The sequence below is a fragment of the Bufo bufo genome, chromosome 4 (genome assembly GCF_905171765.1).
Source record: "Bufo bufo chromosome 4, aBufBuf1.1, whole genome shotgun sequence".
Taxonomy (NCBI): domain Eukaryota; kingdom Metazoa; phylum Chordata; class Amphibia; order Anura; family Bufonidae; genus Bufo; species Bufo bufo.
The window spans coordinates 452044194-452065303 of record NC_053392.1 but is presented as its reverse complement, the minus strand read 5'-3'; the positions used below and the strand labels follow the sequence as shown (position 1 = coordinate 452065303).

General features: G+C 43.9%; 1 protein-coding gene across 11 annotated transcripts in view; it reads left to right on the top strand.

Annotated features, from left to right (window-relative positions):
* The window catches only part of AFDN (afadin, adherens junction formation factor), a 508028-nt gene that overhangs the window by 79745 nt on the left and 407173 nt on the right, over window positions 1-21110 (top strand). For all 11 annotated transcript variants that reach the window (XM_040429419.1, XM_040429420.1, XM_040429421.1 and 8 more), the window contains exon 5: window positions 6676-6836. In XM_040429419.1, coding sequence (XP_040285353.1) covers window positions 6676-6836 — 161 coding nt within the window. The remainder of the gene's footprint in view (window positions 1-6675; window positions 6837-21110) is intronic.

The window sequence follows — 21110 nt, the reverse complement described above, 5'->3', positions numbered from 1 at the left end:
TGCGGACAACTAGCTTACCCCTGGCCGCCATTAGAGCCGAGCGAACGGTCAGTGCGTGGGAACATTTGTGTCTGCTCTAGACCGGCAATTTCAGACAATCTGAGAAATTTCAGACGCCCTCTCCTTTTTACGTCTAGCTCCATGCTTGATGAACTCCTGCCTTACTACACATTTGTGCGCAGCCCACACCGTAAGAGGAGAGATATTGTCAACTTGATTTTCCTCAAAATGGTGAGAGAGAACCAAGCTTCTTTCTTGAGACTTCCAAATCCTTTTTACAGGGATTCGTTCAGGCGCTATTGCCAAGATCTGGGAGACGAAAGAGGGGATTTCAAAGAAACATGGAGCATGGCATGATCCGAGAACGTCATGGGATCAATTGAGGAAGAGGCGATGAGTGGAACTGCCAAGTGTCTCCGCAAAAAAATTAATCTAATCGGGAGTAAACTTCCCTAGCTGCAGAGTAGTAAGTGAAATCCCTAGCGTTCAGGTTGACTGCTCGCCACAGATCCACCAGCTGGTGAGTGTGAAGATGATGATGTTTAATGCGACTGAGACATCTAGAGACATCTACAAGTGGGTCTAGAGCAACATTTAAATCTCCGACCAAAAGTATGCTCTCTGCAAAGCTATCCAATTTTGATGGGGTTCTTGCCAGGGCCCTGAGTTGCTTGGTATTAGGCAAGTATATATTGGCCAAAGTATAAAATTGACCCGCTATACGACCCTTGACAAACAGAAATCTGCCAGTGTCCTCTGAACTACTATCTAACAATTCCCAGGTAGTGGATCTAGCGATGAGGATACTCACGCCTCTCTATTTCAAAACGCAGCTATGGTATGCATCTGGGTATCTGGGGGACCTAAAAATCGGCATCACATCCTTTGCGAAAATGCATCTCCTGAATTAAGGCCATTTGTATGTTTTTGCACCACAGGAGCCAGAGAATGGAGGAGCGTTTCTCAGGCGTATTCAGCCCATTGGCATTGATTGATGCAAAGGTAATATCGGACATAGTCAAGGCCTGCAAGAGAACAAAAGGGGAGAGAGGAACAACAGGGGAGAAGGAAAAGAACAGTAGGATAGGTGGGCAGTACACTATTTATTTCAAAGAAAGGTAATTATGCCTGTGAGGCTAAATATCCAAACTGGCTAATCTAGGTCAGATAAGACAAAAATTAACCAGATAAGTAGTAAGGAAAATATACTAAATGAATAAACTAGAACTGAAGATGGCTTGCAAGAGAGGTTTGAGAGAGCACCTCATAAGTAAAGTTCTCCTAGACAAATCGGGTAGCATTTGAATCTGTGATCCAGCATACCATGTAGGACCCTGCCTCCAGGCTCTTTTCAAAAGTTCCTCCTTTTCTCTGAAAAAATGGACTCTACACAGAACATCACGCGGAGCAGAGTTATCTGGAGGTCTAGGACCCTGTGAACTCTGTCGAGCTCTATTTCTGACTCCGTAGGCCTGGAGAGAAGAGAATTGAATATGGTAGACACTGCTTTGCGCAAATCGGTGGCGGGGACCTCCTCAGGAATCCCGCGCAGCTTGTTAATGCATCGACCCCTGTTTTCTTGGTCGTCCAGCTGTAAAAGCAAGTGTCTGTTTAAAGCCTTTTGAGAGGCCATAGTTGTTTCCACATTCGTCAGATGAGCATCTAGATAAGTTGAAACTTGAGCTTGTGACGCCAGTTTAGTAGAAATGTTTGTTAGGTCAGCCTTGAACTCTGCTATAGCCTGGTCATTCTTAGATTCGACCATTTGTATGATCTCCTCCAGGTCCGTCTTAATAGGAAGAGTACTGAGGAGCGACCATATATCTCTTAGTTTCGGGCACTTGGAACGTCTACCAGGCGAAGAAGATGGAGTCTCTGAACAATCAGAAACTGCTGGAGAGTGAAAAATAGCAGGGGTAGAAGGGAAATCTACATGTGAGTTCTGGGAGGGCTGATCGTCTGTTGGCAACAGGTAAATAATCCTGTGCATGGCTGTGCCACTCGTGGAAGTTGGATGCCACCAGAATGTGGGGCCAGTGTCTCAGGCTGACAACAGAGAGGTGGAGAGGCCGGCAGACTGCAAGTCTGAGGACTGGATGTTGCGTCATGGGGTAGATCACTCACCAGAATAGGTAAAGAGGCTGCATTATCTGCTTCCATAAAGCAGGGGTCTTCAAGGGCAGTGGGAGAAGGTCTCCGGTAATCAATGCAGGAGGCTGGGGGGGCCGTTCATAATGATACCGGCATGTTGAGGTAGTGAGTTTGGTCTTGTCACGGGAACAGTTTTCTCATGCGCTCCCGAAGACGGGAGGGCCGACTGTTCCAGCGCCAGCGGGCATGGAAGGTGAGTGCAGGCGCGGGTACCTTTTTGTAGTTTGGCCATCAGCAGAAGTCGTCTGCGACGAGAAGGCCGACTGCATTGGGTTCGGTAAGCTGAGGGAAGGAGCGTGGCTTAGGGGAGCGAGTGCTGCTGTCACTTTGTTCCTCTGCGGGTGCCATCTTGGGGGAGCTGGGTAGGTGGGCCAGAGCCGAAGTTTGAGAGAAATAACTCGCGATGTGCGGTTCCAAAGTCAAATATGTGGACCCACAGCGGCCCGAACGTCTCACCATCCTCTTCTAGTATGATAGTGGTGTTGATGTGTTTAAAAGGCAGATGAGGATACACAGGGTCCGGGAGCTCTGTAAAGTGCGTGTTCACCGCTCCATGCTCAGGCCTCACCCCTCCTAAAAATAAAATAAAAAATTGGGTGAAAGTTATTTTATTGGTATCGTTAGTGTATAGCCCTTCCTACATTAGATTAGTCTTGAGGTGTGTGTGTGTGTGTGTGTGTGTGTGTGTTTGTGTTGTTTTTTTTAAATAAAAAATGATTAGTAGTAATAGACTAGCGGAGTGTTTGGTGTGTGTAATATATAGATAGGTGTTCTTTTCATAAAACGCACATGCGTAAATCTTCTCTTTATTTGTATAAAATGGTGCGTAGATATTTCAGCGCTGAAGTGGTGTATGCTTTTGCTAGTTCCTCCAGTGAGGAAAGTTGTGGAGAAGAGTCCGGTTCTGAGTATGAACTCATTGAAGGCCGTGACAAATTGACTGCAAGCTCTGGTGGCTCTGACTGTGACACCCACATGCCATAAAAATTCCAGAGAAGGCAGCAGAGTTTAGTCGCCAGTGATGAGGAATGTTTGGCGAGTGCCAGCCGTTATGTGCCCAGGCTGTCTGCAACCCACGTGGCACAAAGAGCAAGTCACAGCATTGGTGAACAGGGGGGGGGGGTGAATCTGTATGTGAAACTACCAGTGCCAAGGTCCATAGTCGGCTTCAAACACTATCTGCCCAGTCTGACATAAATCTGGTATGGTCCCTCTCAAATACGTCAAAAAATTTTCCCCACTTTGATTTATTTTATTTTTTTTATTACTGGGGAAATTTTTGAGGAACTTGTGCATCAGACAAATTTATATTCCTTGCAATATTTGGCAGAAAATCCAAATTCATCTTGTGCAAATTCAGGAGGCCAACTAAGGTGCCAGAATTTTTTTTTTCTTTTTTCTTGCCCTAACATTCAATATGGGAATCACCAAAAGAGCTCAGCTGACATTCTACTGGTCCACAAATCCCATACATGATACGCCAATTTTTACGTCTGTGATGGCTAGGTCACGTTTCCAATTTTTTTTTTGAGATTTTTACATTTCAATGATAATTCCCTTTGTCACAGCGACAATCCAGCTGGGCAAGTCAGACTTTACAAACTGAGGCCCCTTGTATCGTACCTTAATGGGAAATTTAGAGGAATTTATACCCCCAAGAAAAACGTCTGTTGAATCCCTGATCCAATTTACTGGCCGACTGACATTCAAACAGTACAACCCAAGTAAACGTGCTAGATATGGTGTGAAGATGTATAAGTTGTGCCTAAGTGGTATCTGCTACACTTACACATTTAGGGTGTATGAAGGAAAGAACAGCCAGTTGGATCCCCCTGATTGCCCATGGAAAAAATGGTCTTAGATCTAATAAATCCATTACTGAGACAAGGCCATCTGTGTGTGGACAACAACTATACAAGTATTCCACTGTTCAGACACTTGTATGAGAGTGGTAGTGCGGGAAGATTAGAAAAGGCTTCCCACAGTCACTTGTCAATAAAAATCTAAAGAAAGGAAAATCTGCATCTCTGTCCAGCTCAGAATTACTGGCTGTGAAAGACAGAGATAAGAAAAATGTTTTCTTACACGGCACAATCCATGACACTTCCGTATTCCTAGTATGCCTAAGTCGAAGACCCGCACATACAGAAAAGCCGCTCTGTCGTTGAATATAATAAGTACAGTAGGTTTCAACAATGAAATGATGAAACCTGGCACTACGAAAATCCAAACATTGGTACAAAAAGGTTTCTCTATCTGCTGCAGTATACAAAGAATCTGGAAATCGGGGTGCTTTTCTAAATTTTCAAGAGGAAGTTATAATATCACTACTGTATCCAACAGGTAATATTCCTGTGAGCTCTGAGTCGGAGTCTGTCAGTAGACTGAGCGAAAGGCATTTCCCTGATACCAATTCTCAAACCGGAAGCAAAACTAACCGGCAGAACAGGTGCAGGGTTTGTACAAAGAATGAAATTCTAAGGTCTGTTTCACACGAGCGGATGCCGTGTGTGACATCCGCTGCGTGAATGACAGCCAAGACCCAATGCGGACAGCAGAAGCACGGAGCATTAACATGACTGATAATGCTCCGTGCCTCTCTGTGATCTCTTTACTACGAAATCACAGTGACAACTTTATCTCACTGTGATTTCGTAGTAAAGAGATCACTGAGAGGCTCTGAGCATTATCAGTCATGTTAATGCTCCGTGCTTCTGCTGTCTGCATCGGGTCTTGGCTGTCATTCACGCAGCGGATGTCACGCACGGCATCCGCTTGTGTGAAACAGCCCTAAGAGACACCAGATATTATTGTGCTCAGTGTCCATCAAACCCTGGCATCTGTGTAAAAAATTGCTTCAAGGAATACCACGTCTTTACATTATTAGCCAAAATGTACCATATTTGCCCCAAATTTTCATACTGTATATTGCCATAAAACAAAATAAATAATTCGGTGGATTTGGCCAAAAACATTGTCACAAATAGGCTGTGGTGGTACGTGTATTTCTTACTGTGCCTAAACACAAACAATATAAAAATCTTTCACAAAGTTAGTGGATTGGGGGGGGGGGGGGGGTGTGTCGGTCATCATATAGAAAAGGTGTGTGTGTGTGTGTGTGTGTGTGTGTGTGTGTTTTTTTTTATTTTTATGGTTTGGCAGTTGACAAAATCTTTTCTGGCAGTATTGTGAAAAAGTATTTTGATTTTGGCCACCTAAATTCATTCAATTTTCCTAAAGAAAAAAAAAAGCCGAAAGCGCAAAGTCCAAATTTCCCCTAGATGAATTCCTTAGGGGGTCAACATAAAAAGTAGTCACTTTGGTTGTTTGTCAGGTTTTGGTACTGTACAACGTGTGTTCTGGCGGTATGGTGCTATAAAACCACCAATAGAAAAGTAGGCATCTATAATCCTCTCTACTCATTTCAGGCCTCCTGGTGGGCCCAGCCAGTAGGTAAACTTCACAAATTGCATCAATTTTCATAGTACACACATACGGTAATGGTTATAGACGTTTATTACAATTTTTTTTTTCTTGATCTTTTGTAACCGTTAAATATTGCTAAGATTGTAAAAATAAAAATTTATTTTTCCCCATAATTATAATTTTTTTGCTTAAATTTTTTTAAAATTTTTTTTTTTTTATCTGTCTTTTAAAGGGGTTGTCTGAGTTCAGAGCTGAACCCGGACATACCTCCATTTTCACCCAGAGGCAGCCCTCCTGACTTCAGCAATGGAGCAGTTCATGCTCCAATGCTCTCCTTTGCCCTGTGCTAAATCGCGTAGGGCAAAGGCATTTTCAGGAGTTCCGGTGAGGAACCGTGCTCTCCATGGGGCTGCCAGGAAGCACGGTAAAGTCACTGGCACTGATGGGTCGGCTTTAGCGCTGCCCTAGCCAGTAAAACGGCTAAAGCACGCCCATCTGAGGCGGTGACGTCACCGAGCACACTGCCGGGCGGAAGCCTCAGTCGGCAGTGTGTTGTTGTTAAAAAAAGAGCCCTTGCCCTGCGCGATCTAGCGCAGTGCAAGGTTGTGCATCAGAGCAAGAGATGCTCTGATGCTAACATCAGGGGGGCTGCCTAGGTGAAAATAAGGCTATGTCCGGGTTAAGCTCTGAACCTGGACAACCCCTTTAATGACATAAAAGAAAGGTCTAAGGTGCCCTGTGAAAAATGGCAAACACATGTAGGTTGGCTCAGAAAATAGATAGTTGTTTGCAGTTAGATAGCACCATTGCAAAAACTGAAAAAATGGCCTGGTAAGGAAGGGGGTTAAAAACTCTGTGTATAACATACATATAAGTAACTTCCTAATGTCTTCATGCAAAAGTGCTCATGCCTTAATTTTATCCTCAGACAGATATGTAAAATCCTCAGACAGATGTACAATAGAATTTGCCTCCTTGGAGTCACTTGTCAGCCCCTTTAAATAACAATATCTACATGCAGTAAAATGGTTGTATATATTTTTTATTCAGGCCTGGTGATAATCTTGCACGGTCTCCAACTTTTTTTTGTTGTCCTAGCGAGAACTCCCACTTTGCTGCTGAAGTTTACAAAGATATGCCAGAAACTAGTTTTACACGTACCATATCCAATCCAGAAGTAGTGATGAAAAGGAGGAGGCAGCAGAAGCTAGAAAAGAGAATGCAGGAGTTTCGAAGCTCTGATGGTCGACCAGACTCTGGTAACTAAATTACTTCTGTCTTGTTTTTATCATATAATGGAATTTAAGTACCGTAGATTACTACACTCATATACACAAATGTTTTATGTTATTTAGTGATGAGCAAATACAAGGACGGGTTAACCTTTCACCTTGCAGTGCATATTTTAGCAATCCTTGTGTATGTGTGTGTGTGTGTGTGTGTGTGTGTATATATAATTTCTTTTTTTTCTTTTTTCTTTTCATAACCTATTATTGACCACCAGTAAATCTTTTAAAACTGTCAATAAATAGCCTTGGGCTAGGGCAGGGGTGGCCAACCTGCGGCTCGCAAGTTGCATGCGGCTCCTAGCAACTTAATTTGCGGCTCGCAAGGCACCGGTCGGGACTTGTGTTATTGCATTACTAGGCTGCGCAGCCTAGTATCTCCTCTTATAAGAGAACATGGCATGTTCTTTCTGGTCAGACAGTGGAGAAGGAGGGAGGGAGTCCCTCCCTCTTATGACACGGCCGCCACTTAAAGCAGTGATGAGTGGGCTCTGAAGCTGCCAGCACCACTGCCACCAATGAATGTGCTGCTAATTAAAGCAGGAGGAGGTATGAAACTGCTGCACTGTTTGAGCTAGTGAGCTCGGCGAACAGCTGCAGCAGCCTCCTCCTCCTGAGTGTCCTGTCCTCAGCGTCAGCCTGAGCCCCCAGTCCCAGAATCGGTGTGCATTAGTGCACTGAGCAGCCAGCATAGCAGGTACAACATCCCCACACAGTGCAAGAGTGAATAGCCTGCCTCAAAGTAAAGGCAGGCAGCCAGTAAGATGTGGGGTTGATGTGACTCATTAACCCTAATCTTGCCACGGCCATGTTTTAAACGTGATAGGGGTCGTTTATTTTTAATGTCAGGCTGGGCACATGCTTTTGGACTGAACCCCATGTGCCTCACATTAATAAGTGACCCCCATCTCACGTAATGGGCAACATGGTGTAAGGGCTCATTCACACGCACGTGTGCTGCCTGTTGCCGTATTGTGGACCGCATTTGCGGATCCGCAATACACTGGCACCGTTCCGTGTGCATTTCGCATGACGGATACGGACCCATTCACTTCAATGGGTCTGCAAATCCGGAGATGCGGAATGGAAGGGCAGCACGGAGTGTGTGAAGTCCTATTCACCCTAATAGAGCTCTACTAGGGTGAATAGGACAAGGCCTTAAGGGGGCTAATAGTTATTAAATAAGAAGAAAGAAAAAAAAAATAATCTTAGAGGACCTTTTCATGCGATTTAATTAAAGGAGATATACACTTGTACCCTGCTTGATTTAAAAAATAAAATAAAATAAAAAATAAAATAAGAATATTCCTCCTGTGCCCCAGTGGATTTATTTTTTTGTGGTAAAGGGCGCTTTTTATTTTTATTTTTTGCTTCTTTTTTCACTTTATTTTTGTCCCACTCTGGGACTTCAACTTTTGGGGGGGTCTGATCCTCTTTACAATGCTTTACAATACTTCTGTATTACTGAATGTAATGCATTTCAGCCTGCATGCCTGTGAGATGAAGGGGGCTGGATCTCACAGGCTTTCTTGTAAGGAAGGCATCGGGCTGCCTTTCCTGCCTTTTTTTTTTTTTTTACGGTGTTCACCTGAGGGGTTTGGTCATGTGATATTTTTATAGAGCAGGTTTTTACGGACGCGGCAATACCTAATATGTATACTTTTTTTTTTATTTACTTAAGTTTTACACAATCAGCATTTTTTTAACAAAAAAAAGTTTGTGTCTCCATATATAAAATAGTACTAATCTTACAGTCACCTCATACCGCAAAAAATCAGCCCCTAAGCCAAACGCCCAAAAAATAACTATGGCTCACATAGTTATTATTTTTTGGGCGTTTGGCTTAGGGGCTGATTTTTTGCGGTATGAGGTGACTGTTAGATTAGTACTATTTTGGGGGGCACACGCCTTTTTGATCACTTGGTGTTGCACTTTTTGTGATGTAAGGTGATATAAGGTGTGTGTGTGTATGTATGTATATATATATATATATATATTCAAAGAATGAAGAGGCAGCACTTCCAGTTGTTAGGTGATAGGGTGACGACCCCAAACTTTATTCCAGCTACGTTTCTGCCTTCTCAATGAGGCCTTTGTCAAGCTACAACAGTGCTACACTGTGGGGTTCATATACCCACAATCCAATACAAATTGGTGCAATTAGTGAAACCACATGTGCACAATAAAATCACATGATCCCAAAAACGTCACATCTCACATGACTATTTGTGTAAACATATTCTACATGTCAAAATTTTTTATACAGAAGTGGTAACCTATTCAATAGTGAAGTACCTACTTAATAGGTTCTATATATATCATACATAGTGTTCCAATGTGCTGTATCAATATCCCTCGTGTACAGCTTCTAATTACACATATGTGAATACAAAAAGTGCTCCATCCATTAAGGGTTAAAATCAAATACTCGATGCAGCTGCATCATATTAAACTTTAAAAACTTTTTGGGACTAACAGTCATTGATCAGCCCGGCGCGTTGGCATCAGCGTCCCTCCATCAGCCAGGCGCATGCGCCGCGCGTCATCCGTCCACCTCCCCACGTCGTCGCGTCATCACGCACGCACCCTGGAACGCAACTTCGCCCAGTGGAGCGCACAGTGAACATAGCGGCGGCGGGGGGAGGGAAAGAAAAGACACATGACCGGACACACTGCCGGGGCGTCAAGGGGGCGTGCCTGTAACCATGGTGACACAGTGGAAATCAATACAAAACAAAAAGAGAGGGACATCGAGGCAGTCATGAGCGCATAATTACCTAGCCAACCTGCATATTGATGTGCAAATGAACCCAGGAGTGGCGGCCACTACAGCATCCATACACTGACCTGACGCAGTGCGCCCCCTAGGTTAATGTGCACATCCAGAGTGAAAAATCTGTGCAGTTGCAATGAGAGGGATCCATCCCATCTCCATGCACTAAAACTTGGTATATATACAGCCAACTTCTGGCTTATAGATTCCCGGTCCAGGTTGGCATCAAGTACCATTCTAGTAAAAATTGATGCAGGTCGGGTTGTCCTAACGTGCTACACGTGACTTGTCATCAGCGCCCCTCCTCAGCATAAGCCACTGGTCACCATTATGTCAGCGCGCCGGGGTGGTCCATATACGGAGCAGTCCAATCATGAGACAAAGGTTCATTGTGTTCTTCAAAACTTCCATCTATAAATAAACCAAAGATATGAGTGTATTTATCATACAAATGATTACAAATAGCACTGTTGTATATCCTCCCCATTCGACTCAACGAATAATATCACCTCCACATCTGATGAGCAAATAACACATTACCTATCCACATAACTCCCATCTGCATTCAGCATTAAGACCATCAGGTCTAAGTGTGCGCAATTTGTGTATCCACATGATCTCACGTTGTTACCTCCCCTTTTAAGTGGGGGAATAAAATCTATCACCCTGAACTTGAGATCCTTTTCCCTGTGTCCAGCCTCTACAAAGTGTTTGGACACCGGGAGGTCTCTCCGTTTCTGACGGATGGAGTACCTGTGATAGTTCATTCTCGTCTTCACATCACAAGTAGTCTCCCCAACATATAGGAGACTACAGGGGCATGTCAATAAATAGACCACGAATGAACTATCACAGGTCAAGAAATGTCTGATCTCAAACACTGTATTGGTCACTGGGTGTGTAAATGTTTCTCCCTTCAACATATAGTTGCAGTTTACACAGTTCAAACATGGATAGCTTCCAAATCTTTTTCGACCCATGTATGTCTGAACTGCGGTTTTATCACCTGCCACCTCTGCTCTAACCAATTTGTCCCTCAGACTGTCAGCTCTCCTGTAAGACATCAGGGGGGGTGTAGAGAATTCTTTCACATGGCCAAAATTGCTACTCAGTATAGGCCAGTGTTTCCTAATAACCCTTGCTACTTGAACACTTCCTTCAGTGTAGGTGGAAATGAATGGTATTCTGGCTTGTTCAGTCACTCTCTTAGGGTTCCTAGGTTTCAGATCATCCAGATGTTTCTGTATTAATCTCTTGGGATACCCTCTATTTAGAAATTTCTCGGCCATCTCAGACAGTCTTTTATTTTTTACAATAGGATCCTTTACAATGCGCTGGATACGGAGGAACTGGCTCCGTGGCAAAGACTTGACCATAGGCCGCGGATGGCAGCTCTCAAATCTCAAGAGCTTATTGCAATCCGTCGGTTTAATGTACAAGTCAGTTACCAGCCTCTTATCTTGTTTCCTCACCATAGTGTCCAGAAACTGGACCTGCTCGGTGGAGTGCGTCAGAGTGAACCGGATTTCAGGATCCATATTGTTCAAAAATTCATGGAACTGGGTCAATTCACCCTCAGTGCCCTCCCAGATGACGAACACGTCATCTATGTATCTCCACCACCCCAGCACATGGCTGAAGTGGTGGGACACATAGACGTGCCCGGCCTCCAGGTCTGACATGAAAATGTTGGCATAGGTTGGTGCCATATTTGACCCCATCGCGGTTCCGCGTAATTGGAGGTAGTAGCCATTTTGGAAAGCGAAATAATTGTATCTGAGCACTACACCGAGCAGGTCAGTTATGAACTCCTTACATTCATCAGTATAATGTGTTGAGATCAGACATTTCCTAACAGCCTCCACACCCCTATCATGATTGATAGAGGTGTAGAGACTGACCACATCAAAAGATGCTAGTATAGTCATGGGTGTCACTTCCACTCCAGCTATTCTGTCTAGGAAATCGCCTGTGTCCTGTATGTACGATCTAGCTGAACAGGCAAACCGCCGAAGAATCCTGTCCAGAAAGATTGCCAAATTAGAGAGTACAGACTCCCTCCCGGAAACTATGGGTCTCCCCGGGGGGTTACACATGCTCTTATGAATCTTTGGTAGCACGTACATTAATGGTGTCTTGGGATGTGTAACCAATAGAAAATTGTACAAAGACTCATCAATCAGACCTCCTAGTTTGGCTCCATCAAGTACCCTGGTAATGACTTTAATCACTTCAAACTTGGGGTCATGATTCAACCGTTTGTAAACCAGAACATCACCCACTTGTCTCTGTATCTCAGAGATATACCATGCGGTGTCCATTACAACGACGGCTCCCCCCTTATCAGCGGGTTTCACTGTGAGGGAGCCGTCGTTGCACAGCTCACCTAGGGCCCGTATCTCAGCAGATGTCATGTTCGGGTGTTTGAGACCACTGGTTTGTAAAGAATCCTTTAACCCTTCCATCTCCACCTTCACTGCATTAATGTACGTGTCAATAGCTGGACTTCTAATCTGTGGCGTGAAGTCGCTCTTCACGTGTAATCCAACACTGTGAAGGGAGAGTTCACAACCTCGTGCATCAGTATTTACAATTGACTGCTTCTCAGAAAACCAGACCTTCAACTTAATATTCCTAAAAAAATTTTGTAAGTCGACCTCAAGCTGAAACCAGTCAATACCAACTGAAGGACAGTATGATAGGCCTTTAGCCAAAAGTTCAGTCTGTGCAACTGTTAAGACTTGAGAAGATATATTTACCACCACTGATGATTTCTCTTCCTCGTGGGCCGATTCTTTACTGTGCGCTGATCTTTTTCTACATCTGTATTGTCTTTGTCCCCCACGTCTGGTCCTTTTGGATCTGGAGTGGGGCCTAAAAACGGTCATCACGCCGCTGTTCCATTTGCATGGATCCCACTTCTGTAGCCGCTTTCATTCTCTGGGTAGAATTACTGCTGTTGTTCCTGATATTGGTGGTGTTACCATAGTTAGGTTGTCGTCTCTGATTTCTCTGTTCTTGCCATGTGTACACATTTCCCCGTTTGTAGTCCTCCTCATCTCGTAGCCATTTACGCCGCTTAATCAATTCTTGCTCTTTTCTGAATTTCTCCAGATAGGCAGAACAATTGGTTAAATAAGTGTCATAGTCCTGTATAGGGAGAGCATCTTTCAATTTAATATCAGCTCTTTCGAACTGCTCACGTGTTGCTCCTAGTTCATGCTGAAGAAACTCCAGATTTAGCAATATCACATCTAGGGCATACTTGTTGGAGATTTGTGTGAACTTGTGTGCAAATTTGCTATCAGCCGGAAATATATATTATTTTCCGGCTGATACACACACCTGTACGCCCTGTGTCCCTGAGAGGTTAAGGGGATGGTGTGGTATGGAGGTCAGTGTTAGGGGGGCAGATTACTGTAGAGGACACTGTTAAGGAGGTGGGTGTTGTGGAAATCACGGTTAACTAGATGGGGTACTGTGGAGGTAACAAAGGGCTGGCTTCTGTTGTGGTTACTGTTTAGGGGGCGGGGGACTGTGGCGGTCACGGTTAAAGGGGAGGGTGCAGTGGATGTTACTGTTAAGGGAGCAGGCTGCTGTGGAGGTCCCTGTTAATGGAGAAGGGGGACTGTGGAGACCACTATTAAAGGGGCAGCGGGGGTACTGTAGAGGTCCCTGTGATGAAGAACACTATTTTTTTTTTAATGACACACAAACATTAAATGAAATGGATGATATATGCCGGGTCCTTCTACGTGTGTATATGTATTATTGACAGACTTATACATTAAAACTAGAATTCTCTTTTGGCCTATTATGTGAAAATCCCATAAACTTTGTAACAGACTGAAAAACTTTCTAATTTCAACGAAATTTTTATCTACCCCGGTCTTGTTAGATATTTTTGTGACTTCCTTAGAATCACTTTTCGTTAACCCTTCATTCCCCATCTGCAATGCTCTCCTGATGATGGTTCTTTGTTCATTCATCCTTATTTTGACTGAAAGCAAGGTCAGCCCAACATATCCTTTGCCACATGGGCGCTTCAGCATCTAAATAGGACAGAATGGGTTGCAGGTAAAATACCCTTTAATCTGGATTTTAATCCATTTCATGGGGTGTATACCAACATGACTCTTAATAATTGAAGATCAATATTGGCATGACGGGCATGAAAATCTGTTGATTGGGCATGCCTACTATCTTACATTATTTATTAATGGTATGTCTAATCATTCCTGAATGTCTGCCATATGTGGAAATGAAAACTGGACTTTCACAATTTTTTTTTTTCCCTTTTAAAAAGCTGCTTATGTGGGATGGCGAACACTTCTAATCTAGTTCTCCTCACCACCTCTTCCTGATAAGTTTCCTCATCTCTGTATAAGGTACTCTTTATCTGAGCTACACATCCAACGTGCACGGATGAATTGCATTTTCGGAATACCTTTTTAAACACTTGTGGAGCATGATAATTATCGGCTTTCAACAAATTGTTCTTATCCTTGGGTTTAGAATAAAGTGTGCTGGAGAAATGATTTTTATCTTTATGTACTTTGACATCCAGGAAATGAATCACTTCAGGTTCAGCATCCATTGTAAATTTAATCAAATCATGGCAATCGTTCAGATACACAAGGAAACACTCAACTCTATTCCCGTGCCACAGCAAGAGCACGTCATACACATATCGGAACCAGGCAATGATCTGATCTTGGAATAAACGAGCACAAAACAATTTTCCAAAAAAATACATTAAGATACTTCCATAAATTGAAGCCACAGGAGACCCTATTGAGGATTCCTGTAGCTGCAAGAAATATTCTATATCAAATCTGAAGTAATTTTTATTAAGTATTATATCGAAAATCTTTAGAAACTTAATAGCATTATGCAAAGCTGGATTTTCACATAACTTTTGGTGAACTGCCAAGATCTTATTCATAAAGGCAGGGGCGTAGCTATTGGGGGAACGGCTGATTTTAGGGTCCAAACCTAGAAGGGGCCCACGCAGAATGAGGACTAAAAGATTTCATGGTCAGGGCCCTCTCAACAGTATTATAATATGACATTGTATACAGAGACACTGTAGGAAACAGACTGGCTGCTGGGCCACGTCTGAGAGGGTGATCTTGATTAGGTACAGGAGTGGGGGTTGCATTGGAGTCCTTTCTAACTATGCCACTCCATAAAGGATATTGGTGTCTAGTGTACATAACTGTGACATTGTAGGAATCAAGTCCTCTTATTTTATTTAAAAACTCTCCAGTGTCTCCAGCCTCCGCACAACATCCTACAGAAATGAGCTAACATATAATTGAAGTGGGGATGAGGCTGAGTTCACACCAGACACAATCGGTCTACCCAGTGCTCTCAACATTTTTGTGTGTTTTTGGAAATAGATATAAGATTGGAACTTGAGGGAAGGGAATACTCAATTCAGTGAACAAATATGTACCAATAATACTTGCCACATATAGATTATTTTTTAAATGAAGCCTTTCACGTTTAATAATCATTTAATCTATGTTATACTTATAGCTTCCTCAACATATACATCTCTATTAATCGCCCCTACACCTTCCCCTTATTCACTTTTTTGATAATGATAGATTCTTCTTGTTTGAGTGATGTCATAGGTTGTTTCTCTCCACTGGACAAGTTATTAAAACTATGCCTATTGCATATGTCCCACTCTGTTAGGACATCCTTAATCACAAGGGTCTGAAACGTCTCAAGCAAGTCAGATTTCACCTCTGGATTGGAACAGCTTTTTTGCCTCCATGTAACTGGAATATCTCTCTTCTGCAATTTTTTTGAATGATTAAGGGTCCGTTAATAAAACACTATTTCTGGGTCCGCATCTGTTCTGCAACTTTGCAGAACGGGTGCAGACCCATGCATTTCAATGGGGCCACAAATGATGCGTTCAGCACACTGTGTGCTGTCCGCATCGATAGGTCTGTTCCGTGTCCCCGCAAAATAGATGGAGCATGTCCTATTCTTGTCCGCAATCGCAGACTAGCATAGGCATTTCTATCATGGGGCCAGCCATGTGCGATCCACAAAATGCGGAATGCACACTCTGTATCGGTGTTTTGCGGATCCGAAATTTGCAGACCGCAAAACACTTACGGACGTCTGAATGGACCCCAACATCGTAAAAATACATCTTGTAACACATATTACAACAAAGCTGATAAAAGACCAGCATAAACTCAAATTTATCACTATCCATCTAACAGGCACAATTCCAGTCTGTTATTTAATAAGGAATGCTTCCTTTCAGTTATATCACTAGACAATAGATTAACAGTTACTTCAACAGTGCTCTTACCGCATGTATCTGCATCGCTAGAGGTTCTTATTCAAAGAATTAAGGAATCTATTCTTCCGGTTAAGGCCTTTTTCTCACTGCCGTATTGCGGACTGCATTTGCGGATCCGTAATACACGGGTGCCGTTCCGTGGGCATTCCGCATCACGGATGCGCACCCATTCACTTAAATGGGTCCGCAAATCCGGAAATGCTGAATGGTACGGAAACCTACAGAGTGCTTTGAGGGCTGATGTGTTGTGTGCTGACAACTGTAGAGGCTCTGGGGTGAAATAATAAATGGAACCCTCAAGAGGTGATCCCATCTTGGAAACTACTCGCCTCGGCGGTGCAGGAAAGGTAAGTTAATTTATTTTATATCTTATTTTTGAGGTCTGATAAGGTTTTGGGGTCCAATTTGGGGGCTGGCGAGTTTTGGGTGGTCTGATCGGAGGGCGGGTGAGGGTTCAGGGTCTGGTCGCAGAGCTGGTGAAGATTTTTCTTTTTCTTATTTTGCTCATCTGCTGGTATGATCTGAAAAAGTAAGTGTGTGTGTATATGTGTATATATATGTGTGTGTGTATGTATAATATATATATATATATATATATATATATATATATATATATATATATATATATAATCATATAATCTATATATATATATAATCTATCAGCACTCCAGAAAGTCAAAGTCTTTATTTATTGGGGTAAATAAAGGTACTTTTTTTACTTTCTGGAGTGCTGCCCATTTTTTCTGTTTTTGTATTTCTGGATTGGCTTTGATCCGCATTGGGACAGTTGCACCCACCAGCTTGTTTCAAGGACGGTGCTGCCATTGTTTTTTCTTTTATATAATATATATTATATTATATTCCGCTTTATAGGATGCACTACTTCAAAAGCAGAAAAGCTAAGTAAATGTATTTATTTTATCTCTGATGGGCATCTGATCTGTGGTCTGACATAAGCTGTCATGGGGGTCTGATTGTGTGATGAAAAATATTTTGTTTTCTTTTCCTCTAAAACCTAGGGGGTGCTCCTTATCAGGTGCGTCTTATAAAGGGAAAAATATGGTGTATGTATAAAAAAAAGCATAGCTATAATTTTATGTAGATGGGAAGATGGATATATCCCTACATCTCCATTTCCTTTTGACTCGATCTATCTCGCGCTCTCTCTCTCTATATATCTATATCTAGAAAAATGTAAAAAAGGGCAGCAGTCCAACGGATAAAAAATAGAAAATTACTTTTTATTTTCCCATAAAGATGATGCGACGTTTCGGCTCTACACAGGAGCCTTCCTCAATAGATTATATTCTGAGTGTATGTACTTCCGCCAAAGGAATCTGCACCGTTGCATTTACAATTTGGCACACGGGTAGATCAGGTGTCCAAGAAGGTTTCTCGGCTCTCTAGGACGTACCGTTCCTGAGATATTCCCCAAAAATACAAATAAGGCACCATCACATGACCTACATTAGCCAATAGAAGCCTGCAGGTCTTTCTCCTCATACCCTAACTTTTTTATTTTTTATTTATTATAAATTTAAGGATACTTTTCCTATCGCCCATGACAGCACCACCGGAGAGAGGAGGATCCGCCCCACAGAGGCAGGAAACCTGCAGAATAAAACGGGCGGGCATACTCCTCCTCTTCAGTGTGGTTTCCTATCTCTGATGGGAAGCCTGCAGATCGGCATGCTGGATCCTTCCCTCCGGTAGTTCCCCACTAACCTGCGATCCCTGGAAGTGCGGCGGGAGCTGGCAGAGGCACATCTGAGCTCCGGAGGGGGCGGCAGTGTGCGGGGAGACGGCGGCATGTGTTACGCCGGAAGAAAACGCTGACCACCAGGGGGAGGAAGAGGAGCTGCTCCGGCTGTGAGTAGAAGTCTGCTCACAGAGCTGCTCCTAAAGTCACATGACGCCGGCTGTGACGTCATCTACAGGCGCCTATGAGAGGTGCACGAGTTTGTCTGCCCGGCGTCTCTTCCGATTAAGCCATGGAGGATGAGAGCCTTCAGAAGCGATCTGAGGATCCCACAGTTCCTGCCCCAGCTAAGCCCAAAAAAGTGGGGGCAAAGAAGAAAAATAAGGAGTGTGCGTTATGCAGCATGGGGTTGCCATCTGAATGGTAAGATGGAAATGTCTAAACATAACTGTTATAGCTTAGACGGAGTATCGCTGGGTAATTACATTTTGACCTGCAAACCTGTGTAATTCATTTCCCAGGGATAAGAAGATGTGCCAGCCCTGTATAGATAGGACGGTGGCTGAAGAGTCTCCCTCATTTTACAAATGTTTGCAGACATTGGTACGCTCTGAGATCAATGCATCCCAGGTAGCCCAGAAACGGCAAAAACCTAAAACCAGAGAACCCCCTTCGTCAGACGAGGGTGAGATCCCTTCTTCAGTATTTTGTCCTTCTGATATCTCATCACAGGACTCGTCGGGGGAAGAAGAAATACGAGGGGACCCTGTTTTCCGGTTGAAGACACCGAGAAACTCCTTAAAGCTATTCGCTCGACTATGGGCATAGAAGAAATTCGGGAACCCCGCTCAGTTCAGGATATTATGTTCGGGGGGTTGGAGTCCAGGCAGCATGGTACCTTTCCAGTGCATAAAAATGTATCAGCATTGATTTAAAGGAGAGTGGAAAAAACCCAATAGGAGGGTATTTATTTCCAGAAGTCTTAAGCGTAAATATCCTTTTAAGGAGGAAGATTCTGCGTCTTGGGATAAAGCACCTAGGATAGATGTGGCCATATCCAAAGTTTCCAGGAAAACGGCCCTACCATTTGATGACACCGGAATCTTGAAAGACCCGCTGGATAAAAAGGCGGATGCCTTTCTGAAAGGGGCCTGGGAGGCATCAACCTCCTTCTTTTAGGCCTAGTATAGCCTCCACTTGCACGGCCCGGTCTCTGATTGTATGGTTGGAAGAGCTTGAATCCCAATTAAAAAATAGATGCCCCCGTGAAGAGATAATAGCCTCCCTCCCTACAATTAGGAAGGCTGCGGACTTTCTGGCGGATGCCTCAGCCGACTCGGTTAGGTTGGCAGCCAGATCAGCGGCTTTGTCCAATTCTGCACGGAGAACTCTTTGGCTGAAGGGCTGGTCTGGGGACATTGCTTCTAAGTCTAAGCTCTGTGGTGTTCCATGTGAAGGGGAATACCTTTTCGGTCCATGTCTGGACGACCTGCTAGATAAAGCGGCAGACAGGAAGAAAAAGTTTCTGGGGTTTCAGGGATCTTTTTCTAACAGAAATAGGTTTAGTCGGTCCTTTCGTCCCTTTAGGGGTAGCCAGGAACAAGATAGGAGAACAAGGGAGGACCGATTCAGAGGGCAGAGGAAAAATAGAAATGATTTCTTTAACCAGTCCTCCGCAGACAAAAGAAAGCCTGAACAACAATGACGCCAGGATTCCGGTTGGAGGCAGGCTGAAGGACTTCTTAACGGAGTGGAAGAAAATTTCCCTAAGTCCGTGGATTTTAGATACAGTCAGCAAAGGGTTAAAGTTGGAATTCCTTCAGTCCCCTCCGGCCCGATTCCTTCCAACCATAGTTCCTCCTTCGGTCTTAGGGAAGTCAGTGATACAGGCAGAGGTGCTGAAATTAATAGAGAAATCTGTCTTGATCCCAGTATTAAAGGAAGAAGTAGGCAGAGGATTCTACTCTCCTCTTTTTTTTTTTGGTCAAAAAACCAGACGGTTCTTTCAGGACCATTATAAATCTGAAAAAATTAAATCAGTTCATTCAGCCCAAAAGATTCAAAATGGAAACAATACGATCAACAATCAATCTTCTTTATCCCTTATGCTTCATGGCTGTTCTCGACTTAAAAGACGCATACTACCACGTCCCCATTGCAATAGAACACCAGAGGTTTTTAAGGGTGGCCATCCAGTTGAAGGGTCAACTGGAACATTTCCAATTCCAGGCTCTACCCTTTGGCCTTTCCATGGCCCCAAGGGTGTTTACAAAATTAGTGGCGGAAGTAGCAGCCCACATAAGGGAGAAGGACATTCTCTTCGTCCCTTACCTGGACGACTTCTTAATAGTAGGTCAGACGGAAGAAGCGTGCATCTGGGCAGTATCAGAGATCCGGGTTATCCTGAACAGGTTAGGGTGGATAATAAACGAGGAGAACTCAAGACCCCATCCATCGAGGATGCAGACCTTCTTAGGCCTAATACTGGACTCTTCTCTCCAGAAAACCTTCTTACCTACAAGCAAGGTAGTAGTTGTCCAGAACAAGATCCGAAATCTAACCCGGAGACCGGTTACTTCAGTAAGGACAGCAATGTCGGTCCTCGGCTCCCTCACATCCTGTATTCCGGGAGTAAGGTGGGCTCAGCTGCACTCCAGAGCTTTACAGTGGGAAATCCTGTCTGCTTGGAAGGAAAGCCGGTCCTTAAATGCAAAAATGGAGGTCTCAGTCCAAACCTTACAGAAGCTATCATGGTGGCTGGATACGGAAAATCTCGTCCAGGGGATCCCGTGGAAAACGGGCGGATTAGTGTGTCTGACTACAGATGCAAGCCCTTGGGGGTGGGGTGCCCACATTTAAGGAACTTCCTTCCAGGGTCGTTGGGATCCCCTACAAAAAGTAGAGTCCTCCAACCTGAAAGAATTGATGGCAGTCGGCCTTGCGATGAGGGCCTCCCTTCCAAAGATAAAAGGGAAGGACCTAAGGATCCTTTCGGACAACAGGACTGTAGTCTCCTATTTGAACAGGCAGGGAGGGACAAGATGCAGGGCTCTTATGGAGGAAGCTTATGTCACTCTGAGTCTGGCAGAAAGGGTATGCACCTCGATTTCAGCAGTCCACATCAGAGGGGTAGAGAACAGACAGGCGGATTTTCTGAGCCGTCATACCCTGTCCCAGGGGGAATGGTCCCTAGACCCCATGGTTTTCCAGAGGATAGTAGATCTTTGGGGGTTCCCCGAAATCTACTTATTTGCCACGTATTCAAACAAGAAGGTGGCCAAATTCTATTCCCTAAGCAGAGCGGGATCCCCCTGTGGGATAGACGCCCTGACACAGGAGTGGAATTTCCACCTGGCTTATGCCTTTCCCCCTCTTCCCCTGATTCCCCGAGTTTTACGGAAAATCAGGGAGGAGCGGGCCACAGTGATCCTGATTGCGCCCTTCTGG